At 38.6% G+C, this 22,613-nt stretch overlaps 1 protein-coding gene across 2 annotated transcripts in view; it reads right to left on the bottom strand.

Moving 5' to 3' along the window:
• DENND2C (DENN domain containing 2C) overlaps nucleotides 1-22,613 on the bottom strand; it is a 94,510-nt gene that overhangs the window by 31,063 nt on the left and 40,834 nt on the right. For both annotated transcript variants that reach the window (XM_047784948.1, XM_047784949.1), the window contains exons 2-6: nucleotides 7,617-8,628; nucleotides 6,887-7,023; nucleotides 6,359-6,471; nucleotides 5,665-5,835; nucleotides 1,379-1,475 (exon numbers count right to left, since the gene is read on the bottom strand). In XM_047784948.1, the coding sequence (XP_047640904.1) occupies nucleotides 1,379-1,475; nucleotides 5,665-5,835; nucleotides 6,359-6,471; nucleotides 6,887-7,023; nucleotides 7,617-8,440 (1,342 nt within the window). In that variant the 5' untranslated portion in view covers nucleotides 8,441-8,628. The remainder of the gene's footprint in view (nucleotides 1-1,378; nucleotides 1,476-5,664; nucleotides 5,836-6,358; nucleotides 6,472-6,886; nucleotides 7,024-7,616; nucleotides 8,629-22,613) is intronic.

The raw sequence follows: 22,613 nt of genomic DNA, 5'->3' as shown, positions 1-22,613 counted from the left end.
TTTTCTAAGAATGTGTCCTGGTCCAATGTCTTGATACTTCACATAATCTGTAATTTATTATTTGTTTCCTTACTGATAAAATAATATTTGCTACCTGGAGGTATTTAGAAAATTAATCATTTAATGTATCTTAAAGTAGCCAGCTAATATCTAGCATCAGTTTTCATCTACTGTATGTCATCCTGAATTATACAAATAGAAAGCATTTAACCATACTTTACTGAAGATATGAAAACACATGGAGAGGGGATAGTTAAACTGCTAAAAATCAAGGTTTAAAAGAAAAATGAGAGTAACTGTTGGTGAGAGAGAAGAGTAAGACTTCGTGCTGTCATGCTCCTTGACTCAAAAGGATGCTTCCTCCTCTGGCTCAGCTGCCTTTGTAAAATTAGGATAGTCCCTACCTCCTAGTGTGGTCCTATGTTATAGGCCAGACAAAATGAAGAAACTACTACTTCGTTCCATAAACAGAACATTTTAGAAGACTGAAACGTTCCAATAATTGCTTTTGAAAATATGAAAACTCACATTTAAAATGGTGACAAGTTGATTTTAATCATCACAAAGTAATAAGAAAGAGTTTTGAATTACTGCACAGAAAAGATTATTTTCACATAGTAACTATTAGAATGTAGAATAGATTTTTAATGGAAATTCAGAAATTTCTGCCTTTGGAAATCTGTAAAAATCAGAAATATTCTTCTCTGGTATGACTTGACTGCTGTTTCTCACTCATGAATCTCATAGACAAAAACTGCTAAATTCTATATATTCTTTGCCAGACAATCAATTTCAAGGTATAAAGAAAATTCTAATTAATTCACTGTGGATGTTGAAAGTTCCTTAAAACAATATAAGTTTTATCTAGGCATTTGCAGGATAAAACTACTAAACTTAGATGACTATAGATTAAGTGGCACACATCTTCAGCATATATATATATATATAAACACACACACACATATATATATACACTTAATATTTTCATTTCTCCACTAAAAGAGTCTATACTGACAAAAGACTTTTTTAATAATGATTTTTATTTTTTCCATTATTGACAAAAGACTTTAAATCAAAGTAGGACTACAAAATAAGGATGCAATCTGCCTATGAAAATTAGTCTCATTGGTTTATAACTATTTTTTAGTTTTATTTATTCATCCAATAGTTATTACTTGGTACAGAACTGACTAAAAGGGATTTGAGGAAGAGTAGGAAATGGTGTCTTAGTGCAAGTAAGTTTTATATTTAAGTGGGACATACAGGAAAGTAAACTAAAAATTATAATTCACATCAAATGTTACATTATATAATGATTCTCCCCTGTGAGAACCATTATATAATTGTTCCAGCTATGGTCAGCTGGAACAATTCTTACCTTTTGAGGGAGGTACATCTTTTCCAGTGTAAGGGTGTAACTTTACTCTCTTCTTTCCTCTCTTAGATTCAAATATATCATCTATTTTCAATACAAGCTGAAAAAAGACCAGAAAAATACAAGTTAAAACCAATACCAACAAGTATTACAGCTTACCAACAAGTATTAACTTATCAGTCATTCTCATTTAGAGAAAGATTCATTTTATAAATAAAAACTCTTACATTTTTCAATTTTGAATCTAGAATTATCTTCAGTAAGATGACATGTTGTTCTAATACAAAGTCTGCTTAACATGGGTAAGAGAAGTGGGGAAAGGATATTTCTTTTCCAAAGAAACCCAGCAGAGGCTATTAGAGAGACTGCTGGGCATTCCATGCCACCACGTGCAGGAAATCTGGCTACTGCATTCCATATGTTGAACAAGCCTTATTCATGGACTCAGGTTTTTGCTTGCCCAGAGTAGGAAGTGGAGTATTTATTCACTTGGAAGGCAGGGTGATGCTCACTTATTTCTGTTCCTAGTAATTTTTTTGCAAAGAGAGGATAGTCATGCTTAGAAAGTTTTAGTCAAAAGGAATACTCTCTTTGCTCCTGGGAGCACTGATACTACAATTTATTTTAGACATGTTATAAATACAAGTGACTCTGAAATACGCCAAGCACAAAAACCATGCTCCATTTAATATGCATTAGTCATCACAATTCTTTCTTTCTTTCTTTCTTTTTGTCTTTTTTTTTGCTATTTCTTGGGCCGCTCCCGCGGCATATGGAGTTTCCCTGGCTAGGGGTCGAATCGGAGCTGTAGCTGCCAGCCTACGCCAGGGCCACAGCAACTCGGGATCCGAGCCGCGTCTGCAACCTACACCACAGCTCACGGCAACGCCGGATCATTAACCCACTGAGCAAGGGCAGGGACCGAACCTGCAACCTCATGGTTCCTAGTCGGATTCGTTAACCACTGCGCCACGACAGGAACTCCTACAATTCTTTCTTTGACAGACACAGAGATAGAAAGTTAATCAATAGCCACCCCCCACCTCCCCATTTTTTTTTTTTTTTGGCTGTGCCAGTGGCATGTGGAAGTTCCTGGGCCAGGGATTAAATCAGAGCTGCAGCTGCAACCTATGGTGCAGCAGCAGCAATGCCAGATCCTTAACCCACTGCGCTGGGCTAGGGATTGAACCCAAGCCTCTGCAGTGACCTGAGCCACTTCAGTAGGATTCCTAACCCACTGTGAAACATCAGGGACCACCCCCCAACAATAACCACTTTTTTTTTTTTTTGGTCTTTTTAGGGTTGCACCCAAGGCATTGGAGTTTCCCAGACTAGGGGTCCAATCGGAGCTGCAGCTGCTGGTCTACGCCGCAGCCACAGAAACATGGGATCCAAGCTGAGTCTGTGACCTATACCATAGCTCACAGCAATGCCCGGTCCTTGACCCACTGAGCAGGACAAGGGATCAAACCCACATCCTCATGGATGCTAGCTGGGTTCATTAACCACTGAGCCACAACGGGAACTCCAAACAGCCACTTTTTTTTTTTTTTTGTCTTTTTGCCATTTCTTGGGCCTCTCCTACAGCATATGGAGATTCCCAGGCTAGGGGTCTAATTAGAGCTGTAGCCGCTGGCCTACACCACAGCCACAGCAATGCCAGATCTGAGCCTCGTCTGCAACCTACACCACAGCTCATGGCAACGCCAGCTCCTTGACCCACTGAGTGAGACAAGGGATCGAACCTGTGTCCTCATGGATGCTAGTTGGGTTCCTTTCGGCTGTGCCACAACAGAAACTACTTTAACTGTTAATTTTGATTTAACAGACTGAATGCCCAGAATTACAACTGTTAGCAACATTATATAATATGAAAACCAACAAAGTTGCTTGAGAAAAATACTCTTGTTTTTTCCTTTGTCCTTCTTTCTCTAGCAGTCCTGGCAATCCATAGGCAGTGAATCAGTCCAGTGCAAAGAAAATAACAGGAGAGAAACATGTGCTTCCAATATGCAGATTATTCCCACATTTTTGGATGAGTTTATTCTTTTAAAGATTTTTATGGCTGTAATTCAAATGAAAAGTTACCAATATTCTTAAATACTAGCACTATAAAAAAATAAAAGAACCCAATATAAAAAGGTATTGTTCAGGCCTACAGGAAAGACATAGGAAAGTAAACACATATTTTGGGTACATAATGACCAAAAATTGTATAATTATTAATGTGCATTTGAAAAGTATACTCAAATGTTAAAAAGGAAAGGGAACTATGTATTCTAGAAGTATGAGCTAAAGTAATTGAATTTTGATGACGAGCTAGGAAGAGGAGCCTACAATTACCTTCTACTTTCAGGAAATAGTGTAGGATACTCGTCTAAGGAATGGTGGAACCCATACTGCTGTACACACTTGACACAAACAATATAAAACACTAGGAAATCAACTCTAGCAAACAGTCCCTCACAGACTTCCACATGAGAGAAAGAAAGGAAGGGTGGGGAAGAGGCATATGGACTATATCAGTTATTTTCAAGCTATGAAACCAGTTTCCCTTCCAGGGACAGCTCTAGTCATCAAAGAGGAAATTAATGAAAATGGCTTTCCTCATGGAATGCTGTTGCTGAAGATACTCCAAAACCAAAATTTGTATTGCAAATGGAACATCCTAAAAGGATGTCATCCAAAGAAGGTCAAGGGTAGAAATGCTAACAGTCAGTTCCTGCCTGAAAATCAAGAATCCATCACCATTTTTCTCTTCCCTACTTTGCCAAAAAACCTCTGGGAGAATATTGGAGCAGGAAAAGTTGGATCATCTCACTTAAAATCAGAAGGAGAACAAACTTTGAGTTCTCAAGGGAGCCACAGTACATAAACTCCTAAGGCATGAAATCAAAAGCACTGCAAATCTCCTTGGGTCTCATTAAGCTCTGCAATCCATAATTTCTAAATATTTGTTGATGTCATTCCAAGAACCACATCTTAAATGCAATCCCTTATGTGTCTGTGTTCCAGGCCCTGTGAACACATGATGTGTTGCTCCAGGGACACGGAGGAGGCTGCTTTCTTGTGCCAGCATGATTTATCAGAGGAGAGAACTACTGCAGAATGCCTGGCAAGTCTTTCTTTCTTTCTTTTTAATTGTCTGGTGTACGAGAAAGTGATTCAGTTTTATGCGCACACACACACACACACACACACACACACATAAACATACATCTTGTCAGTTTTTAAACCTCTGATTTTTAAGTATTCCTCACCATACACAGGCGAATAAACACCTAAAGATTTTTTTTCTACTCAGAGATCAGTTTAGTGCTTTTAAAAAACCGTGTGTCTTTAAAACTTCACACATTAAAGAGGGAGGGGCAGGAAATGGATCAGAAGAATTAAAGTAATTGTGGAACTAAGTATTTTGCAAGGAACCAATCAGCAATAACTAAACCAAGAAAGAGTTATGACTTCTGTTTAGTATTAAAATCTGGTACAAAATTCATGCGCTAAATGAATATATAGTTAATTCGGATGTGATTAAGGAAAGGAATATGATTTAAATAATGTTGTATCTTTATTTCTGCATAATAATCCTGAAAACATCCTGAATTATAGAACAAAGTAACATAAAGGACTTTAAAATATTCTCATGTGATATTCCTTAAATGTCTCTCCCGAAAAAACATACATTAGAAATAGTCCCAATTTCTTCATTTTGGTTCCATGGCTCTAGTTGGAAGGATTTATTTATAGACTTACTGCTTTTTCTCCTTTGAGACAGAGTCATTTATTTAGTTTAATTGGTAAAAATTTCTATTCTCAACTAGTAGTAGAATTTATTTTTTCCTTTCTCCGAATGGAAATTCTTGGCATATATGTTGTTATGGCTGAAAATCTATAAACTCAGGTTCAAAACTGAATTAACTTCAGCTATTATACAAATGAGTGAGACAACGCTGTGGCCATCTTAATAGAGGTCCTTTTATATGGAATTCTAGTGCTTCCTTCAAATATGCGGCTGTTTTAATGAGAATTAAGGTATAACGAAAGTAAAGTCCTCCACCCAAAATCAATTTTCCAAATATGCACACACACACACACACACACAAATCTTGGCAAAAGCCATTCATGCATTTTTCTTGCATGAGCAAAAACTTAAAGCTTAAGGTGGCCTTCCAAATCTTCTAATTCCAGTAGGTTAGTTCTAACCTATTATTCATTTCAGTTGAAAGCTTATTTCTTCTCATCTATGGAAATGCTGAAGAGTCAAAGAAAGAAAGTACTGGCATCTTTACCCTCGGAAGATTCTTCCTTTTCCTGTTTGCAACTTCTCCAGCTCGGAAAAGCTTCCATTCAGTTAAAGTGACAGGCAAAGTGGTTTCCTTTGAGAGCTTTGACCGTATATAAGCTTGTGAGTTCTTCAGTTCCATAGTCTTTCGGTGAAGGAACTGAGGTTTGGGAGGAAGCTAAAGCAGAAGACACACTGGTAAGCATAAGACCGTCTCGTTAATGCCTATGTTCTCAAAGTCAGAGCTATCCCCAGAAAATATTTATCTTGCCTTTAAAATCATCTCAAGTGCAATTTCTTTTTCGCCAATTGAAAAGAAGCGTCTCAAGTTTCTTTTACAACAACATAATCAAATTTCCAGAAAACAATGGCTCAGAGTCCTCATTAACTCAAGGTAGCCTTTTTGCTTTTGGGGGTGGTGAGCGCTTTCAGGGACCAGGCAGGTAACTGAGCCCACAGGTTGACCTGACACTGGTACAGAGCTGCAAGAACTGCAGTGAACTGAAGAGTTCACGGCCTCTCTAAAGAAACCCCTCCCAAAACCAAAGAAAAGGTTTTGTGCTGCCCCCCAAAAACAAAACAAAGAAGAATAAAACCCACATTTCCGTGCCTCTTAGTTTTGGCCTTCAACTATTTTAACCTTTCTGAATGAATCACAAACAAAACTCGAATGTCGTCTCAGATTAATTCTCTGGTTATACCTTGGGTGCTCTGAAAGTACTTTTAGGGGGCGGTAGCTTCCACGCTGAAGGGGATCTCCACATGGGCAGAGGCTGCACCGGAATATCTTCATATGGATTTTCTTTGGTGGGATCTTGAAAAATAACGAAAAAAATAAGTTTAGAGGAACATAATTAAATGGAAACAAAGTGACTACATAAATGGAAAAGAAAGAAAATCCTGACTAAATATGTTTAGTTTTCTACTCTACGTTGCTGTAGGGATGTAGGTCTTAAAAATCAATGGTACTTGACACCACTCAGGTGTCCAACCAACCTAAAAAAATTCTCAAAATACCATACCACACAAATCTACTTCTGAACTAAGGAGTCTGCTAAACTCGTTGTAAAATCCATTAGAGAATAAAAGTATCTATACAGCAAAGGTTTTGATGTTAAAAAGGAAAACCTGGAACGAGACATACTTGATTGTAAAAGAAAATACCATACTATAGCGAAGGGCCCCACCAACTATATATTCATTTAATCACAAACTGTATGGACACCTACATATGATATCTTCATAGATATTGTCCTCAGACTGTGTGTAATAAAGTGCCGAGCCAGAGTTTCTTCCAAGTTCTTCATGAATCTTCCGTGAGTTCCGATTTCGAAAGTGCTGAACGTCCTCAAATTCAAAGGATTTCCTAAATAAGGAGATATTTTAAAGTTGTACCTTTTTTTCTTTTTGTATTATTTTTAAACGTTGTACCTTTTAAAACTCTAGATTCTTTGATTTGGCATGAGAGACAGAACTTGATAAGTAAAGGACCTGTGTACAAAATTACAAAGGTATCTTATCAGATACCTAAGAATAATAAATTAGGCTGGTGTCCTATACCCACCATGAGAAACTTGGAGGCTTTTAGCCAATCACATTCATGTTCTTCTTTATTAAATTCGCTCCCTAATGAAAAGTGAAGCTAAGGGCAGCATGCCCTACATGACAAAGGAGAATGTACTTGTTTTCCCACACATCTTAAAAGATACAAAATGGAAGTTTTTCTACTGCTCTCATGTCAGCAGACTGTCTTAGATATCACCTATACTCCTACTATTTCTCTTTTTTTTCCCCCTACTATTTCTCTTGTATATATTTTCCCCTCAGGTTAGTCAACAACTGTATAATGAAATTAGAGGTATAATTCAGATATGAAATGGAAATTGGGTTTGAAAAGAAAAAAAAGCTCAATAGTTCTGTAAGGAACTTGCAAATTACACCCATCAAGTAAAAACATACCTTTTGGATCTCCCTTTGATTTTTCCACCATATTTCTTTGGTTCAGGTTCCTGAGAAGCGGTTAAAGAGGACTCTGCACAAGAATTCTTTTCACAGTATTTTCTGTCACAGTTTCTTTCTTTAAATGGTGTAACACCAGATTCAGATAAATATCTGAAAGTCCTACGAGGTTTTGGCAAAGGATTAATAGAAGGTCCACATTCTTGTCCCTCGGGTTCAGAGTAAATATTTTCCAAGCTCTTTGTTATTCCATATGAACTATCTAGAACTCTGAAATCCAGTTCTTTTTCTGAAGAGTCACAACGTTCTAAAGCCAAATTTAAGACTTTATCTGGAGGAAGTGCTTCTATTTTCTTCCATAATATTTGTGAGGTATAGAAATTTCCTGGAGGTAATGAAGTCTCTGGATCCAAAACTTCTTTCCAACTTTCAATTTGCTTGACCCGGGAACATACCCATTTGGATTCTGATTCACTTTTACAGAAGCGTCTATCATTATATTCATGTTTCTCGCTTTCATCCTCACTTCGATTTCGGCTTTTGGCATCTTCATCAAGGCCTGGATCAACATTGTGAGAGCCGGTTACATCTGACTTTTTGCTCTTTTCTTCAGTAACAGGATTTGTCTTAAGAAGAATCTCTTGATTATAGTTATTATATTTCACTCCAAAGTCCTTTGGATGCCATTTATCTGGACTAGATATACCATTAGTTCTTCCTTCCCACTGAGAAATTTTTTGTTTGATGTTTTTGCAGTGGCTTCTTGACAGTGTCTGAACAGCAGAACGAGAAAAACCAACATCCATGTTCCCAGTTGGGTGCATGACAAGCGATGAATTTCACTAAGGTTCCATTCCAAGTAACTGAAATACTGTATTCTTTATCCCATCAGTTAGAATCCAAACAATTCCAGTATTTTCCTTTCATCTTTAACTTGGAAACCTCTCTTTAAAAAGAAAAATTCTGATCATTGATCCTTGTTGAAATAGCTATAACTTTATCTTGAGTAATCCTATTAAAATGAGATAAGAATATGTTAAGAGTTTTGTAATTTTCTAATTTAAACTCCACTAAATCACTGCCCATATCCCTAAATAATTCATTTATACTACATATGTAAAAATGTACCTGTCAGCCATTAAGTTATTCAGATTCATAACAGTATTCCCAAGATAGTGATTTAACACTACAGAGAAAATGTTACTTAGGGTATTTCTTAAATTGTCTGCTTTAATGTTCTGCGTATTTAATTTCCTAAAGTTAGGTAGAATGAGGTTTTACAAGAGATTACACACAGTAATAGACAATATTATTTTGTAATAAATCAATTCTTTTTTTTGGAGGGGGGGTCTTTTTAGGGCCACACCTGTGACATATGGAGGTTCCCAGGCTAGGGGTTGAATCAGAGCTATAGTCACTGGCCTATACCACAGCCACAGCAATGCCAGATCCAAGATTCGTCTGTGACCTACACCCAAGCTCATGGCAACACCGGATCCTTAACCCACTGAGTGAGGCCAGGGATCAAACCTGCATCCTCATGAACACCAGTCAGGTTTGTTAACCACTGAGCCACAACAGGAACTCCTATGAAGCCTTCTCTTAATGAAATAAAGACCAACAATGTATTATAAAAAGTATACAGAATTACATCTCAAATAACCAAAAAGTTTATGTATCCATCCAAAGGAAGAGCCAGTTAGTCTGGAAACACACTAATAAGCTGATTTCCTTCTCCAGTTCTATGTTGAGAGGTAATATTGGCTCACCACATACCCTCACGTCAGCTTCACTACTGGCAGCAGAGTTCCACACACACAGGGCTAAAGACCAACCAAGGGGCCATTACCTATCTGTTGCTCTGAAAAGTAATAACCGAGTTTGTCACTGACTCTGAACTCCCCATATCTCTGCCACCACACCCTTGACCCAAATCAGCAAAAATACTTACAGTCCCTGTCACATTCCTTCCTTTCACATAGAGGCTTCACTCATGTAGGCCCATAAACTGTTTCCTCAAATGCAAAATTTGCCAGAGAACTTTTCCTATGAACTGAGTAAAGACCTGATCTCAAGTTCCACTGTCTACTGGTTATAAATAACAACTGATTCAATACTTCCTGAGGCAGGGGTCATCCTTCCTTAAGCTTTGTCTGTGTGGCCTTGATTAACAGGCAGGAAAATGTCTTGGGCCAGTTCTGTCAGTACAGCTGACCAAAACTGATACACACACAACATACACACAAATTGAGTCCAGGCAGAGCAACTGCTAATCAGGACTCCCATCAACTTCCAATTAAACCATTTCTGCAAGTTGTAGCTAAAACCAGCTTTGCTAGGAAACAAACTTTGATGAGGGTCTGAGGCAAAGAAAATCATTCCAAAAACCTCAAGAAATTAAACTCATTTGGGTAGAAAAACAACACAAAACAGCATGCAAAATATAAAAGCTATCATTATAGAACTCATGATAAAAGACTAATGCATAGAATTTGAACATCTACTCAGCTACTGGTCATTATTAAAACTGAAAATCCTTTTCTTGTTTCTGATGTTTACAGAGGATTCCTAAAGATTTTAGGGTGTCCCTGAAACTCAGGTTTTCCTCACTATAGATGAGATGGGAGTATTTTTCTCTCTCCTGAGAGCCTAGTCAAGGCTTTTGGCAGTCTTTGTTAACTCTTTCATTACTCTTCCCTTGTTAATGTGTTTTAAGTATGAATGGGTCAAACAAAGAAAAAGACAACTGCTTGGGCCGAAAAAAAAAAAAAAAGTTTAACTTGAAAAGTACTGGCAACAAATGGCTCAAAGTACAGAATTCACTTACAAACATAAATGATGTGTATTAATGGTGTTTCAGCGGCAAAAGAGCAGCATAGCGTCATGACACTCCTAAGCTAGGCAGGTATTACAAAGAGAAAACTCCACTTTCTTTGACTTGTATGTGTTAATACACTGGAGCTTTTTAAAAAATGACAAATTATTTCAAAACCAAAAGTTTTACGGCATTCTAATTAGATCAATGCCTGTATTGATATTATAGAGAGTTTGTCTTTATACCTGATTGCACAGCTCCAATTTTGGCCAAATTAACTTAAATGCTTTATAAAGCGGCTTGCCTATTCTTACATAGGAGCTGTAATTTTGTCCCATCCAAAAAATAAGATTCACTCACCAAACCAAGAGTTGTCTCAGTTTTTTTCTTTTTCTTTCTTTCTTTCTTTTTTTTTTTTTTGTCTTTTTAGGGCACCCGTGGCATATGGAGGGTCCCAGGCTAGGGGTCTAATCGGATCTACAGCTGCCAGCTTACACCACAGCCACAGCAATGCCAGATCCGAGCCTCGTCTGTGACCTACAGCACAGCTCACGGCAATGCCGGATCCTTGATGCACTGAGCGAGGCCAGGGATCGAACCTGCAACCTCATGGTTCCCAGTTGGATTAATTTCCACTGCGCAACGAGGGGAACTCCTAGTTTGTTTTTTTTTTTTTCTTAAAGGCATCTCACACTGGACTTTCTTTTCCTAATTAAATTCTGAGCCACTTTGATACCCAGCACCTTCTTTCCCATGGCTTTTCTAACTTGCAAGATTCTTTATACACCCCTCCCACCACCTCTCAAATTTCTTGCCTTGACCTCTACTGTCAGTAGACATTCTAATCCCTAAGTGCTGGCCCAGTGTTTAAGTCTTGGATGTCTCTAAGCTTCATCTTTTGAAAACTCCCTAAAGCCAACTTATTCACATATTTGTCCTTAGAGATTACCATCTCAAGCTTGCTTCAACAGTTCTAAAAGAATCATAGGTTGAGAAACTATAACAGCTTCAACAACTTCTAAAATGTTGTTTCTTAACACACAAAATGAGTTAAAGGCTTTTCCAACTGTTCAAGACTATATATCAGGCAGGATTCCCACAAAGAGAAGCTAGAGCTCATGATAACCACAATGGCAACTTCGACATAAGAAACAGCAACTCAGTTCCTCAGGAGCGAGCAAAAGAAGTATAAATGTGAAGATTAAGTATGATTTTAAAAGTATAATAAGAAGTTCCCTCATGGCCCAGCTGGTTAAGGATCCAGTGCTTTCACTGCCATGGCTCTAGTTACAGCTCCAGCATGGGTTTGATCCTGGCCTGGGAACCTCCACATGCCGTGGGCATGGCCAAAAAAGAAATTTGTGTGTGTGTGCGTGTGTGTGTGTGTGTGTGTGTGTGTGTGTGTGTGTGTATAAAACAGAACACCTGGAGTAAAGGGTGCGTGCGTGTGTGTGTGTGTGTGTGTGTGTGTGTGTGTATAAAACAGAATACCTGGAGTAAAGGGTACTAATCAAATTTGTGTCCTATTCTTTGTTGCCAGAGAGGTGATTCGTAATCATGTCCCTTTGTTTTTTATTTTCTATTGCTTTTCTGACTATTTACTTTCATCCAAGAAATATATCAACTGTAGTTTATCAGCTTAAGATGTTATTTATAGTATAGCACAACCTATCATATATAGGATTCTGTGTTCTTAGTACATTAAAAGAATTCAACCTAAACCCATTCAGGTAAATGAAATTCTCTTTAAGAAAGAGAATATTAATGCTCTATTTTACTAACTGACGTCTACGTAGGGAAAGTTTCTTGTTCCAAACCCTTTAAAATATTTTATTTGATTAAATATAATCTGGCAAAATAGGAAGAATTTGGAACATTCTAAAAGTTGACTTAAAAACCAGTAAGAGGGAGTTTCCATTGTGGCGCAGTGGTTAATGAATCCGACTAGGAACCATGAGGTTGCGGGTTTGATCCCTGGCCTTGCTCAGTGGGTTAAGGACCCGGCGTTGCCGTGAGCTGTGGTGTAGGTCGCAGATGTGGCTCGGATCCTGTGTTGCTGTGGCTCTGGTGCAGGCCAACAGCTACAGCTCCGATTCCACCCCTAGCCTGGGAACCTCCATATGCCACGAGAGTGGCCCTAGAAACAGCAAAAAGACAAAACAAAACAAACAAACAAAAAAACCCAGTAAGAGGGTATACTTTTTTTTTTTTTTTTTTTGCTTTTCAGGGCCACATTTGTGGCACATGGAGGTTCCCAGGCTAGGGGGCCAATTGGAGCTGTAGCCGCTGGCCTACACCACAGCCACAGCAACACAGGACCCAAGCCGCATCTGCAACTTACACCACAGCTTACAACAATGTGGATCCTTAAACCCTCTGAGCAAGGCCAGAGATTGAACCCACAACCTCATGGTTCCTAGTCAGATTCATTTCCATCGAGCCACGACGGGAACTCCAAAAAGGGTACACTTTTAAATGGTTACTTTTTCATTTTTACCTCAATTAGAAAGAAAACTGATGAAAGGGACCAAGAAGACTCCCATTCCTGGCATGACAGAATAACTGGACTAGACTGGCCTTCCCAACATAAATGACTATAAAACTGGACTTGTACATAAAATACCTTGGTATTTTGGATGACAACAAAAGATTGTGATCCCTGACAGACGAAAAACAAATGAGGTGGGCACCAAGATGGCCCTGGAGGCTCTTTTCACAAAACAGCTTAGAACATAGTAACTACGCCAAGTCAAAGACAAAGAGGTTGGGTGTGGAAGGGCAGAGGTAAATGAAATTTTCAGGGTGGAATATCAGAAAGAAGGGAACAACACAGAGGAACAACTCCAGAAACCTGCATAAGATCTACTTGAGTCTTGGGCTGAATACTAAGCTGGTAATGCAGAGAGTAACATTGCACAAGGCCGAACATCAAATTACTGGGAAAGAACAACTATGGGGATCCTATAAGTTGACTAATACGCGGAGCTCACAAAGATCTGGGAAACATTCAACTTCCAATGATCTACAGAAGAGAGGCCTTGTCAAACACCCGGGTAATTCCATAGAGACAGCAGGTCATGGCTTGCCAGTTAGATGAAACTAACTGGGTCGTGGCTGGCCCTAGAGTGAAGGCTACATTAGAGTCACCATGAAAAAGCTTTTAAAAAGCCTCAGAAGGATTGAGTTGATTCATAAGTAATTTAAGTGCCCATAGAAACAAAAGTCAGTAATTTTTACATAAGCACATCAAAATCAAGACATGCCATAAACCTAACATTTACAATACCTAGCATCTAGTCAAAATTACTAATCATGCAAAGAAGCCTAAAAAAGAGACCCATAATTAGGAGAAATATCAGTCAGTAGAAAGAGAATCAAAAATGACAGACATGCTAGAGAAGGAATTCATCAGATATTTCAAATATATTCGCAAAGTTAAAGGAAGACATGAAAATAGCAAGTAGATAAATGGAAGATGTAAAAAGGAAAACAAATGGAACTTAGAGTGCTTAAAAATATCCCATCTGAAATGAAAACTTCACTGGATTGTTTGAATAGCAGATTTTAGATACTACAGAAGAAATGATCAATGAAGTTGAAAAAGGTGCAACAGACACTGTCAAAAACTAAAAAACTGAGGCACAGGGAAAAGAAAAGGCTAAAACAAAAACAAAAGTCTCACTGGGAAGTTGGTGTCATTGCGCAGTGGGATAAAAATCTGACTGCAGGGAGTTCCCGTCAAGGCGCAGCAGAAAAGAATCCCACTAGGAACCATGAGGCATATGGAAGTTCCCAGGCTACGGGTCAATTTGGAACTGCAGCTGCTGGCCCACGCCACAGCCACAGTAAATTCTAAACACAGGAACCCCACATCTGAGCCACATCTGCGACCTACATACACCACAGCTCAAGACAACACCGGATCTTTAACCCACTAAGCAGGGTCAGGGATTGAACCCACATCTTCATGGATACTAGTTGGGTTTGTTACCTCTGAGCCACGACAGGAACTCCTGATAAAGAGAAAATTCTTAAGAGCCAAAGGAAATATATATATATTACCTATAGGGGCAACAGGTAAGAAAGTCAACAAGGGAAAATATTTAACGTCCTTAGAGAGAAAAACTGTTAAGATTCTAACATATCCTTAAGATGAAAATGAAATAAAGACATTTTCAGTTAAACAAAACTGTTGCATATTGACACAGCAGACCTGCGCTCAGGGCCAGTAACATAACTTCTGGGTCCTAGAGCAAATTCAAAATGTAGGGTCCCTTTTTCAAAGTGCTTTAAAGGAATATAATAAGCTTTTCCCTTTTTTCTGCAGTCTCCCTTTCAACCTGTCACGGTGTTCTAAATTTACTATTTAATATTTTATGTAAATAAGTTAAAATTTTAGTTCTTTTGTGGCTCAGCGGGTTAGGGATCTGGCATTGTCATTGTAGCAGCTTGGGTCACTGCTGTGGTGAAGGTTCAATCCACAGCTCTGGAACTTCCACAAGCCACAAGTGTGGCCAAAAAAGGGAAAAAAAATTAAACATTTAAATTGTTAGCATGAGTTCTACCATTCATATTGTGCAATGTCATTTTAGTTATTTTACTGCATGTGGAAGTTCCCAGGCCAGGAATCAAGCCTGAGTCACAGCAGTGACAATGTGGAATCCTTAGCTGCTAGGCCACGGGGGAACTCCTTGTACAATGTCATTTTAAAAGCAAATATCAGAACATTTAACTTGAATGCAGAATTTCTGAAAGTAAACAACTCCCATTTCATGGCCCGTCCTGAAGGGTGCCTCCAGCTGGCCGCAAGAGACAAACACAGCCAGATTTAGGAAGGTTGGAAGGAGGAAGAGAGGGTCCCCTCAGACATGGGAAGCAGCCAAGAGAAAGTTCCCAGGCCTAGGGATACTTGTGAGGCGAGTGAAGATCCTCACGTGGACCTGGAAGCCCAGCCCTGTGATGTGGGGAACACACACGCCGACTTGGGCCTAATAGCTGCTGGAATCCCCTCCTGTCAGCCACTAAACTAAGAGGCCATGCTCTAGCTGAAGTAGGATCTGGGGAAGTACAGCCAGGTTATCTCCCCATCCCACAGGCCTGCCTTCTAACTCATGACAGACGTGCAATCCTAAGGATCTTTAAACCTCTGTCAGAACATACCTGCTATCTGGATTGAGGTGGGTGACAGACTTGCCCCTGCAAAACCAAGGCCTCTGCTTGGCTGTTTACAAGATATACCATTGCTGCCAGCACAGTGTGGGAAAGCCATTCATTCTCCAACCCAAGACATCATGGAGTATACATGCCCAACCTCCACCCTCAAACACCCAAGCTTCTGTTGAGAACAGAAGGTAACAATGGTCGGAGGGTAACAGGGGGCAGGGAGGGGGGGACCAGACAGGGCCAGGGATGCCAGGGAGTCAGAGAGAGGACAGCTGAGACTCCATCCCAGGATTCAGACTGTGGGTGAATTCCATCCCCAAGCCCCTGGTGAACACTACGTTGTCCAATCAGACTTCACTTGCAAAACCAAAATTCAAAGATAAAATGATCAGAATTTCAAGATGGCTACTATATAGCAAAACCCCACAGGGCACTTCTGAGTGAGGGACCCAATGCAACTACACTGATCATATGCCCATGAAGCTGACCCTGTTTATACCGTAAGAAATGTTAAATAAAATTATTCATGTCAAGGACCTATATGCCGAGAACTATAAAACTTTAATCAAAGAAATCAAAGAAGATGTAAAGAAATGGAAAGATATTCCATGTTCCTGGATTGGAAAAATCAATATTGTAAAAATGGCCATACTACCCAAAGCAATCTACAGATTCAATGCAATCCCTAGACATTTTTCACAGAACTAGAACAAACAATCCAAACATTTATATGGAACAACAAAAGACCCAGAATCGCCAAAGCAATCCTGAGAAAACAAAAACCAAGCAGGAGGCATAACTCTCCCAGACTTCAAGAAATACTACAAAGCCACAGTCATCAAAACAGTGTGGTACTGGTATCAAAACAGACAGACAGACCAATGGAACAGAATAGAGAACCCGGAAATAAACCCTGACACCTATGGTCAATTCATCTTTGACAAGGGAGGCAAGAACATCAAATGGGAAAAAGAAAGTCTATTCAGCAAGCATTGCTGGGAAACCTGGACAGCTGCATGCAAAGCAATGAAACTAGAACACACCCTCACACCATGCACACAAATAAACTCCAAATGGCTGAAAGACTTAAATATACGACAGGACACCATCAAACTCCTAGAAGAAAACAGAGGCAAAACACTCTCTGACATCAACATCATGAATATTTTCTCAGGTCGGTCTCCCAAAGCAATCGAAATTAGAGCAAAAATAAACCCATGGGACCTCATCAAACTGAAAAGCTTTTGCATGGGGGAAAAAAATGTAATTGTAATGTATACATGTAAGAATAACCTGACCCCCTTGCTGTACAGTGGGAAAATTAAAAAAATTATTAAAAAAAAAAAAAAAAGCTTTTGCACAGCAAAGGAGACCCAAAACAAAACAAAAAGACAACCTTCAGAATGGGAGAAAATAGTTTCAAATGATGCAACCGACAAGGACTTAATCTCTAGAATATATAAGCAACTTATACAACCCAACAGCAAAAAAGCCAATCAATCAATGGAAAAATGGGCAAAAGACCTGAATAGACTGTTCTCCAAGGAAGATATACAGATGGCCAGCAAACACATGAGAAAATGCTCAACATCACTGGTTATAAGAGAAATGCAAATCAAAACTACCATGAGATATCACCTCACACCAGTCAGAATGGCCATCATTAATAAATCCACAAATAGGAGTTCCCGTCGTGGCGCAGTGTTTAACGAATCCGACAAGGAACCATGAGGTTGCGGGTTTGGTCCCTGCCCTTGCTCAGTGGGTTGACGATCTGGCATTGCCGTGAGCTGTGGTGTAGGTTGCAGACGCAACTCGGATCCCGCGTTGCTGTGGCTCCGGCATAGGCCAGTGGCTACAGCTCCAATTCGACCCCTAGCCTGGGAATCTCCTTGTGCCGCGGGAGCGGCCCAAAGAAATAGCAAAAAGACAAAAAATAAATATAAAATAAATAAATAAATAAATCCACAAATAACAAGTGCTGGAGGGGGTGTGGAGAAAAGGGAACCCTCCTACACTGTTGGTGGGAATGTAAATTGGTACAGCCACTATGGAGAACAGTTTGGAGATACCTTAGAAATCTATACATAGAACTACCATATGACCCCACAATCCCACTCTTGGGCATATATCCGGACAAAACTCTACTTAAAAAAGACACATGCACCCGCATGTTCATTACAGCACTATTCACAATAGCCAGGACATGGAAACAACCCAAATGTCCATGGACAGATGATTGGATTCGGAAGATGTGGTATATATACACAATGGAATACTACCCAGCCATAAAAAAGAATGACATAATGCCATTTGCAGCAACATGGATGGAACTAGAGACTCTCATACTGAGTGAAATGAGTCAGAAAGACAAAGACAAATGTCATATGACATCACTTATAACTGGAATCTAATATCCAGCACAAAGGAACATCTCCTCAGAAAAGAAAATCATGGACTTGGAGAAGAGACTTGTGGCTGCCTGATGGGAGGGGGAGGGAGTGGGAGGGATCGGGAGTTTGGGCTTATCAGACACAACTTGGAATAGGTTTACAAGGAGATCCTGCTGAGTAGCCTTGAGAACTATGTCTAGATACTCATGTTGCAACAGAACAAAGGGTGGGGAAAAAAATGTAAATGTAATGTATACATGTAAGGATAACTTGATCCCCTTGCTGTACAGTGGGAAAAAAAAAAAGTTATTCAAGTTGAAGAAAAATGATACAAGATGGAAATCTAGATATAAATAAAGGAATGATGAGAACCAAAAAAATGCTACACATGGGTAAATAATAAACACATTTTTCTCATTATTAATCTCTTTTAAAAATGACTTTAAAGTAAACATAAAAATGTACAGTGGCATTTTAAAACAATGTCAAAGTAAAGACAAAAGCGCAAAGGAGGGAAAGAAAATGGAACTGTAACACTGAGTTTCTTTCTTTATAAATGAAGTAGGTAGACTATAGGAAGGGGATAGGTCCGAGTAGTACGTTGCAAAATCTAAAGCTACTACTAAAAGGAAAGAGGAACAGCCAGAAAGTTAATAAAAAAGATTCCATGGAATTCTAGAAAATACTCATTGTAGAAAAAGATGTGGGAGTGAGGAGAGGAGGAAGAAACACAAGAACAACAGCAACCACAAAATAACCACAAGACAAACAGAAAATGAATAGTAAGATGGTACACTTAAATCTGACCATATCAATAATTACGTTAAGTGTAAATGAGCGAAGAAGCTCTAAATAAAAGGCGAAAATGATCAAACTTGAAAGAAAAAAAGCGAGACCTAATTCTACCCTTTTTTAAAATTGCACTTTGAATATAAAAACACAGATCTGGCTAAAGTAAAGAGATACAAACATTACCATAAGAACATTGGATTGCCTATACTGACATCAGACTCCTAGGCAAGAAATATTATATAAATAAAAAAGGACATTTCATATAGATAATAAGAGTCAATTCATCAAGAACTAGCAATCCTAAGAGTTCCTGTTGCAGCTCCATGGTATCAAACCTGACTGGTAACCATGAGAATTCGAGTTTGATTCCTGGCCCAGTGGGTTAAGGATCTGGTGTTGCCATGAGCTGGGGCGTAGGTTGCAGACATGGCCCAGGTCCTGTGTTGCTGTGGCTGTGGCCGTGGCCAGTAGCTACAGCTCTGATTTGACCCCAGCCCAGGAACTTGCATATGCCGCACATGCAGCCCTAAAAACAAAAACAACAACAAAAACAGCAGTCCGAAATGTTCATGCACCTAATACTAGAGTTTCAAAATGCAAGAAGCAGAAAAGGTCAGAACTAAAAGGACAAGACAAATCCACAACTTACAGTGAGGATTTCATCGCTTCTTCATTAGTAGTAACTGACAGAAATGTAGAAAATCAGTAAATATATAAAAGACTTGAATACCACTATCAATCAACTTAAGTAACATTTTAGAACACCATTCCCAACAACAGAATTGAAGTATACACAGAACATTTACCAAGATACTCTAAGTTGGGCCATAAAATAAGACTTGATAAATTTAAAAGGATTGAAATCATTCTGAGAATGTTTTCTAACCCACAATGGAACTGAATTGGAAATCAGTTCTAAACCAAAAGATATCTGGAAAATCCCCAAATATCTGGAAATTAATGCTTATATTACAAAAGAAAAAAGTTTAAAAACAATGAAGGAGGTTATTTTTCTTGGTATTTTAAACTGAAACACATTTTCTCCCATTAAGTTTCAAGTTCCAGATTAAATGCTCTAGCCTAACATTTGTTTAAATTATTATATGGTCAATCCTGAAAAAAAATGTACTATCCTTTTCTTTTCTTTCTTTCCTTTTTTTTTTTTTTTTTTGGTCTTTTTGCCATTTCTTGGGCCACTCTCACGGCATACGGAGGTTCCCAGGGTAGGGGTCTAATCGGAGCTGTATCCACCTGGCCTACGCCTCAGCCACAGCAACGCGGGATCCGAGCCACATCTGCCACCTACACCACAGCTCACAGCAACACCAGATCCTTAACCCACTGAGTGAGGCCAGGGATCGACCCCGCAACCTCATGGTTCCTAGTTGGATTCATTAACCACTGAGCCATGATGGGAACTTCCTGTACTATCCTTTTCAAAATTACATGTTTATAAACCATGCAGTGAAATTTGAGTGTCATTCCACCTAATACATGAAAAATAAATGATTTAAATAAGGCTCTTCCTTAAGAAGAAAAAAAAACAAACTAATCCCAAAGCAAGCAGAAGAAAGGAAATAATAGTGAAGACTGATGAAATAGCAACAGATGAGCAATGGAGAAAAATCAATAAAACAAAATAATTTAAAAAGACTAATAAACTGATAAACTTCTAGGCAGGCTGAACAAACATAAGAGAGAAAAAACACAAATTCACAACATCAGGAATGAAAAAGGGGGCATCACTGCGGATCCCACATTAAAGTATATAAAGGAATATAAGAATGAATCTACACTAATAAATCTGATGACTTAAAGGGACAACCTTCTTGAAAGAAACAAAGTTACTAAAACTTATATAAAAAGATACAGGAATTCTGAGTATCTCTATATTTTCTTAAAAATTAACTTTTTAAAAATGTTAATTAAAAACCTTTCCATAAATAAAACTCCAGGTCAAGAGAGAGTCACTGGTGAATTTTATTAAACATGTAAAGAAGTAATACCAATTGTACACAGACTATCTCAGAAAAGAAGAAACACTTTACAACTCATTTTATGAGGCCAGCATTACCCTGTCAGAAAACAAGACAAAGATATTACAAGAAAAGAAAAACAAAGAACATAACTCATGAAAGTAAAAGTCGTTTTAAAATATTAGCAAATAGGGAGTTCCCGTGCTGGCTCAGTGGTTAACGAATCCAACTAAGAACCATGAGGTTGTGGGTTCGATCCCTGGCCTTGCTCAGTGGGTTAAGGATCCGGCCTTGCCATGAGCTGTGGTGTACGCTGCAGACGTGGCTCAGATCCAGCGTTGCTGTGGCTCTGGTGTAGGCCAGTGGCTACAGCTCCAATTCGGCCCCTACCCTGGGAACCTTGATATGCCGTGGAAACTGCCCAAGAAATGGCAATAAATAAATAAATAAATAAATAAAAATAAAATATTAGTAAATAAATTCCATAAATAAATAAAAAAGGATACTAAGCCATGACTAAGTATAGTTTATAACAGAATACAAGATTACTTTAACATGAAAAGCCATCTCATTTATGTCATTAAGAGAAAAAACTCTCACACTGGTCAGAATGGCCATCATCAAAAAGTTTAAAATAATAAATGCTGGAGAAGGTGTGGAGAAAAAGGAATGCTCCTACACTGTTGGTGGGAACGTAAATTGGTGCAGCCACTATGGAGAACAGTATAGAAGTTCCTTAAAAAACTAAATACAGACTTACCATATGTGCCAGCAATCCTATTTCTGGGCATATATCTAGAAAAGATAAAATCTCTAATTCAAAAAGATATATATACTCTAATGTTTACAGAAGCACTATTTACAATAGCCAGGACATGGAAACAATCTAAGGGTCCATCACCAGATGAATGGATAAAGATGGAATATTCCACACAAAATGGAATATTACTTGGCCATAAAAAAGAATGAAATAATGCCAATATGATGGACCTAGAGATTACCATACTAAGTGACGTAAGTCAGAGTGAAACAGAATATTATATGATATCACTTATATGTGGAACCTAAATAACAGTACAAATGAACTTTTATACAAAATTGAAACACACTCACAGACACAGAAAACAAACTTACGGTTACCAAAGGGGAAGTAAGAGGAAGGATAAACTGGGAGTATGGGATTAACAGATGCATACTACCATATATAAAATAAACAATAATGATTTACTGTATAGCACAAGGAAGTATATTTAAAATCTTATAATAATGGGAAAGAATTGAAAAAATATAGATACATACATATATATGTATAACCAAATCATTTTGTTATACACCTGAAATGAAGACAATAGTGTAAATTATGTCAGTTAAAAAAATAAATATATGATTATCTTAATAGATGCAGAAAAAGTGTCCCAATGGCAGAGGAGAAAGACCCTACGTTCACCTCTTGTCACAGGCACACCAAAATTATAACTACTTACGGAACAAATATTGATGAAAAGACTGAGCCATACCAGAAAAGATATTCTACCACTAAAGATATAAAGAAGGAACCACAACAAGATGAGAAGGAGGGGCAGAGAGGCAAACTCTCTGCTAAGATTCTAACACTCATACCTCGGGGTGGGCAACCCACAAATGGGAGAGTAAATACAATTGCAGAGGTTTCCCAAGAAGCCAGGGGTCTGAGCCCCACATTAGGTCCTTGGTCTGGGGTTCCTACACCAGAAAGACAAGCCCCCAAAATGTCTGGCTTGGAAGACCAGCAGGACTTAATTTTGGGAATGTCAGAGGGCTATAGGAAATAGACTCCACTATTAAAGGGAGCACACAAAACTCCACATATTCCAGAACC

This window comes from Phacochoerus africanus, chromosome 6 (assembly GCF_016906955.1).
Source record: "Phacochoerus africanus isolate WHEZ1 chromosome 6, ROS_Pafr_v1, whole genome shotgun sequence".
Taxonomy (NCBI): Eukaryota; Metazoa; Chordata; class Mammalia; order Artiodactyla; family Suidae; genus Phacochoerus; species Phacochoerus africanus.
This window is presented reverse-complemented; position numbering and strand designations above follow the sequence as displayed.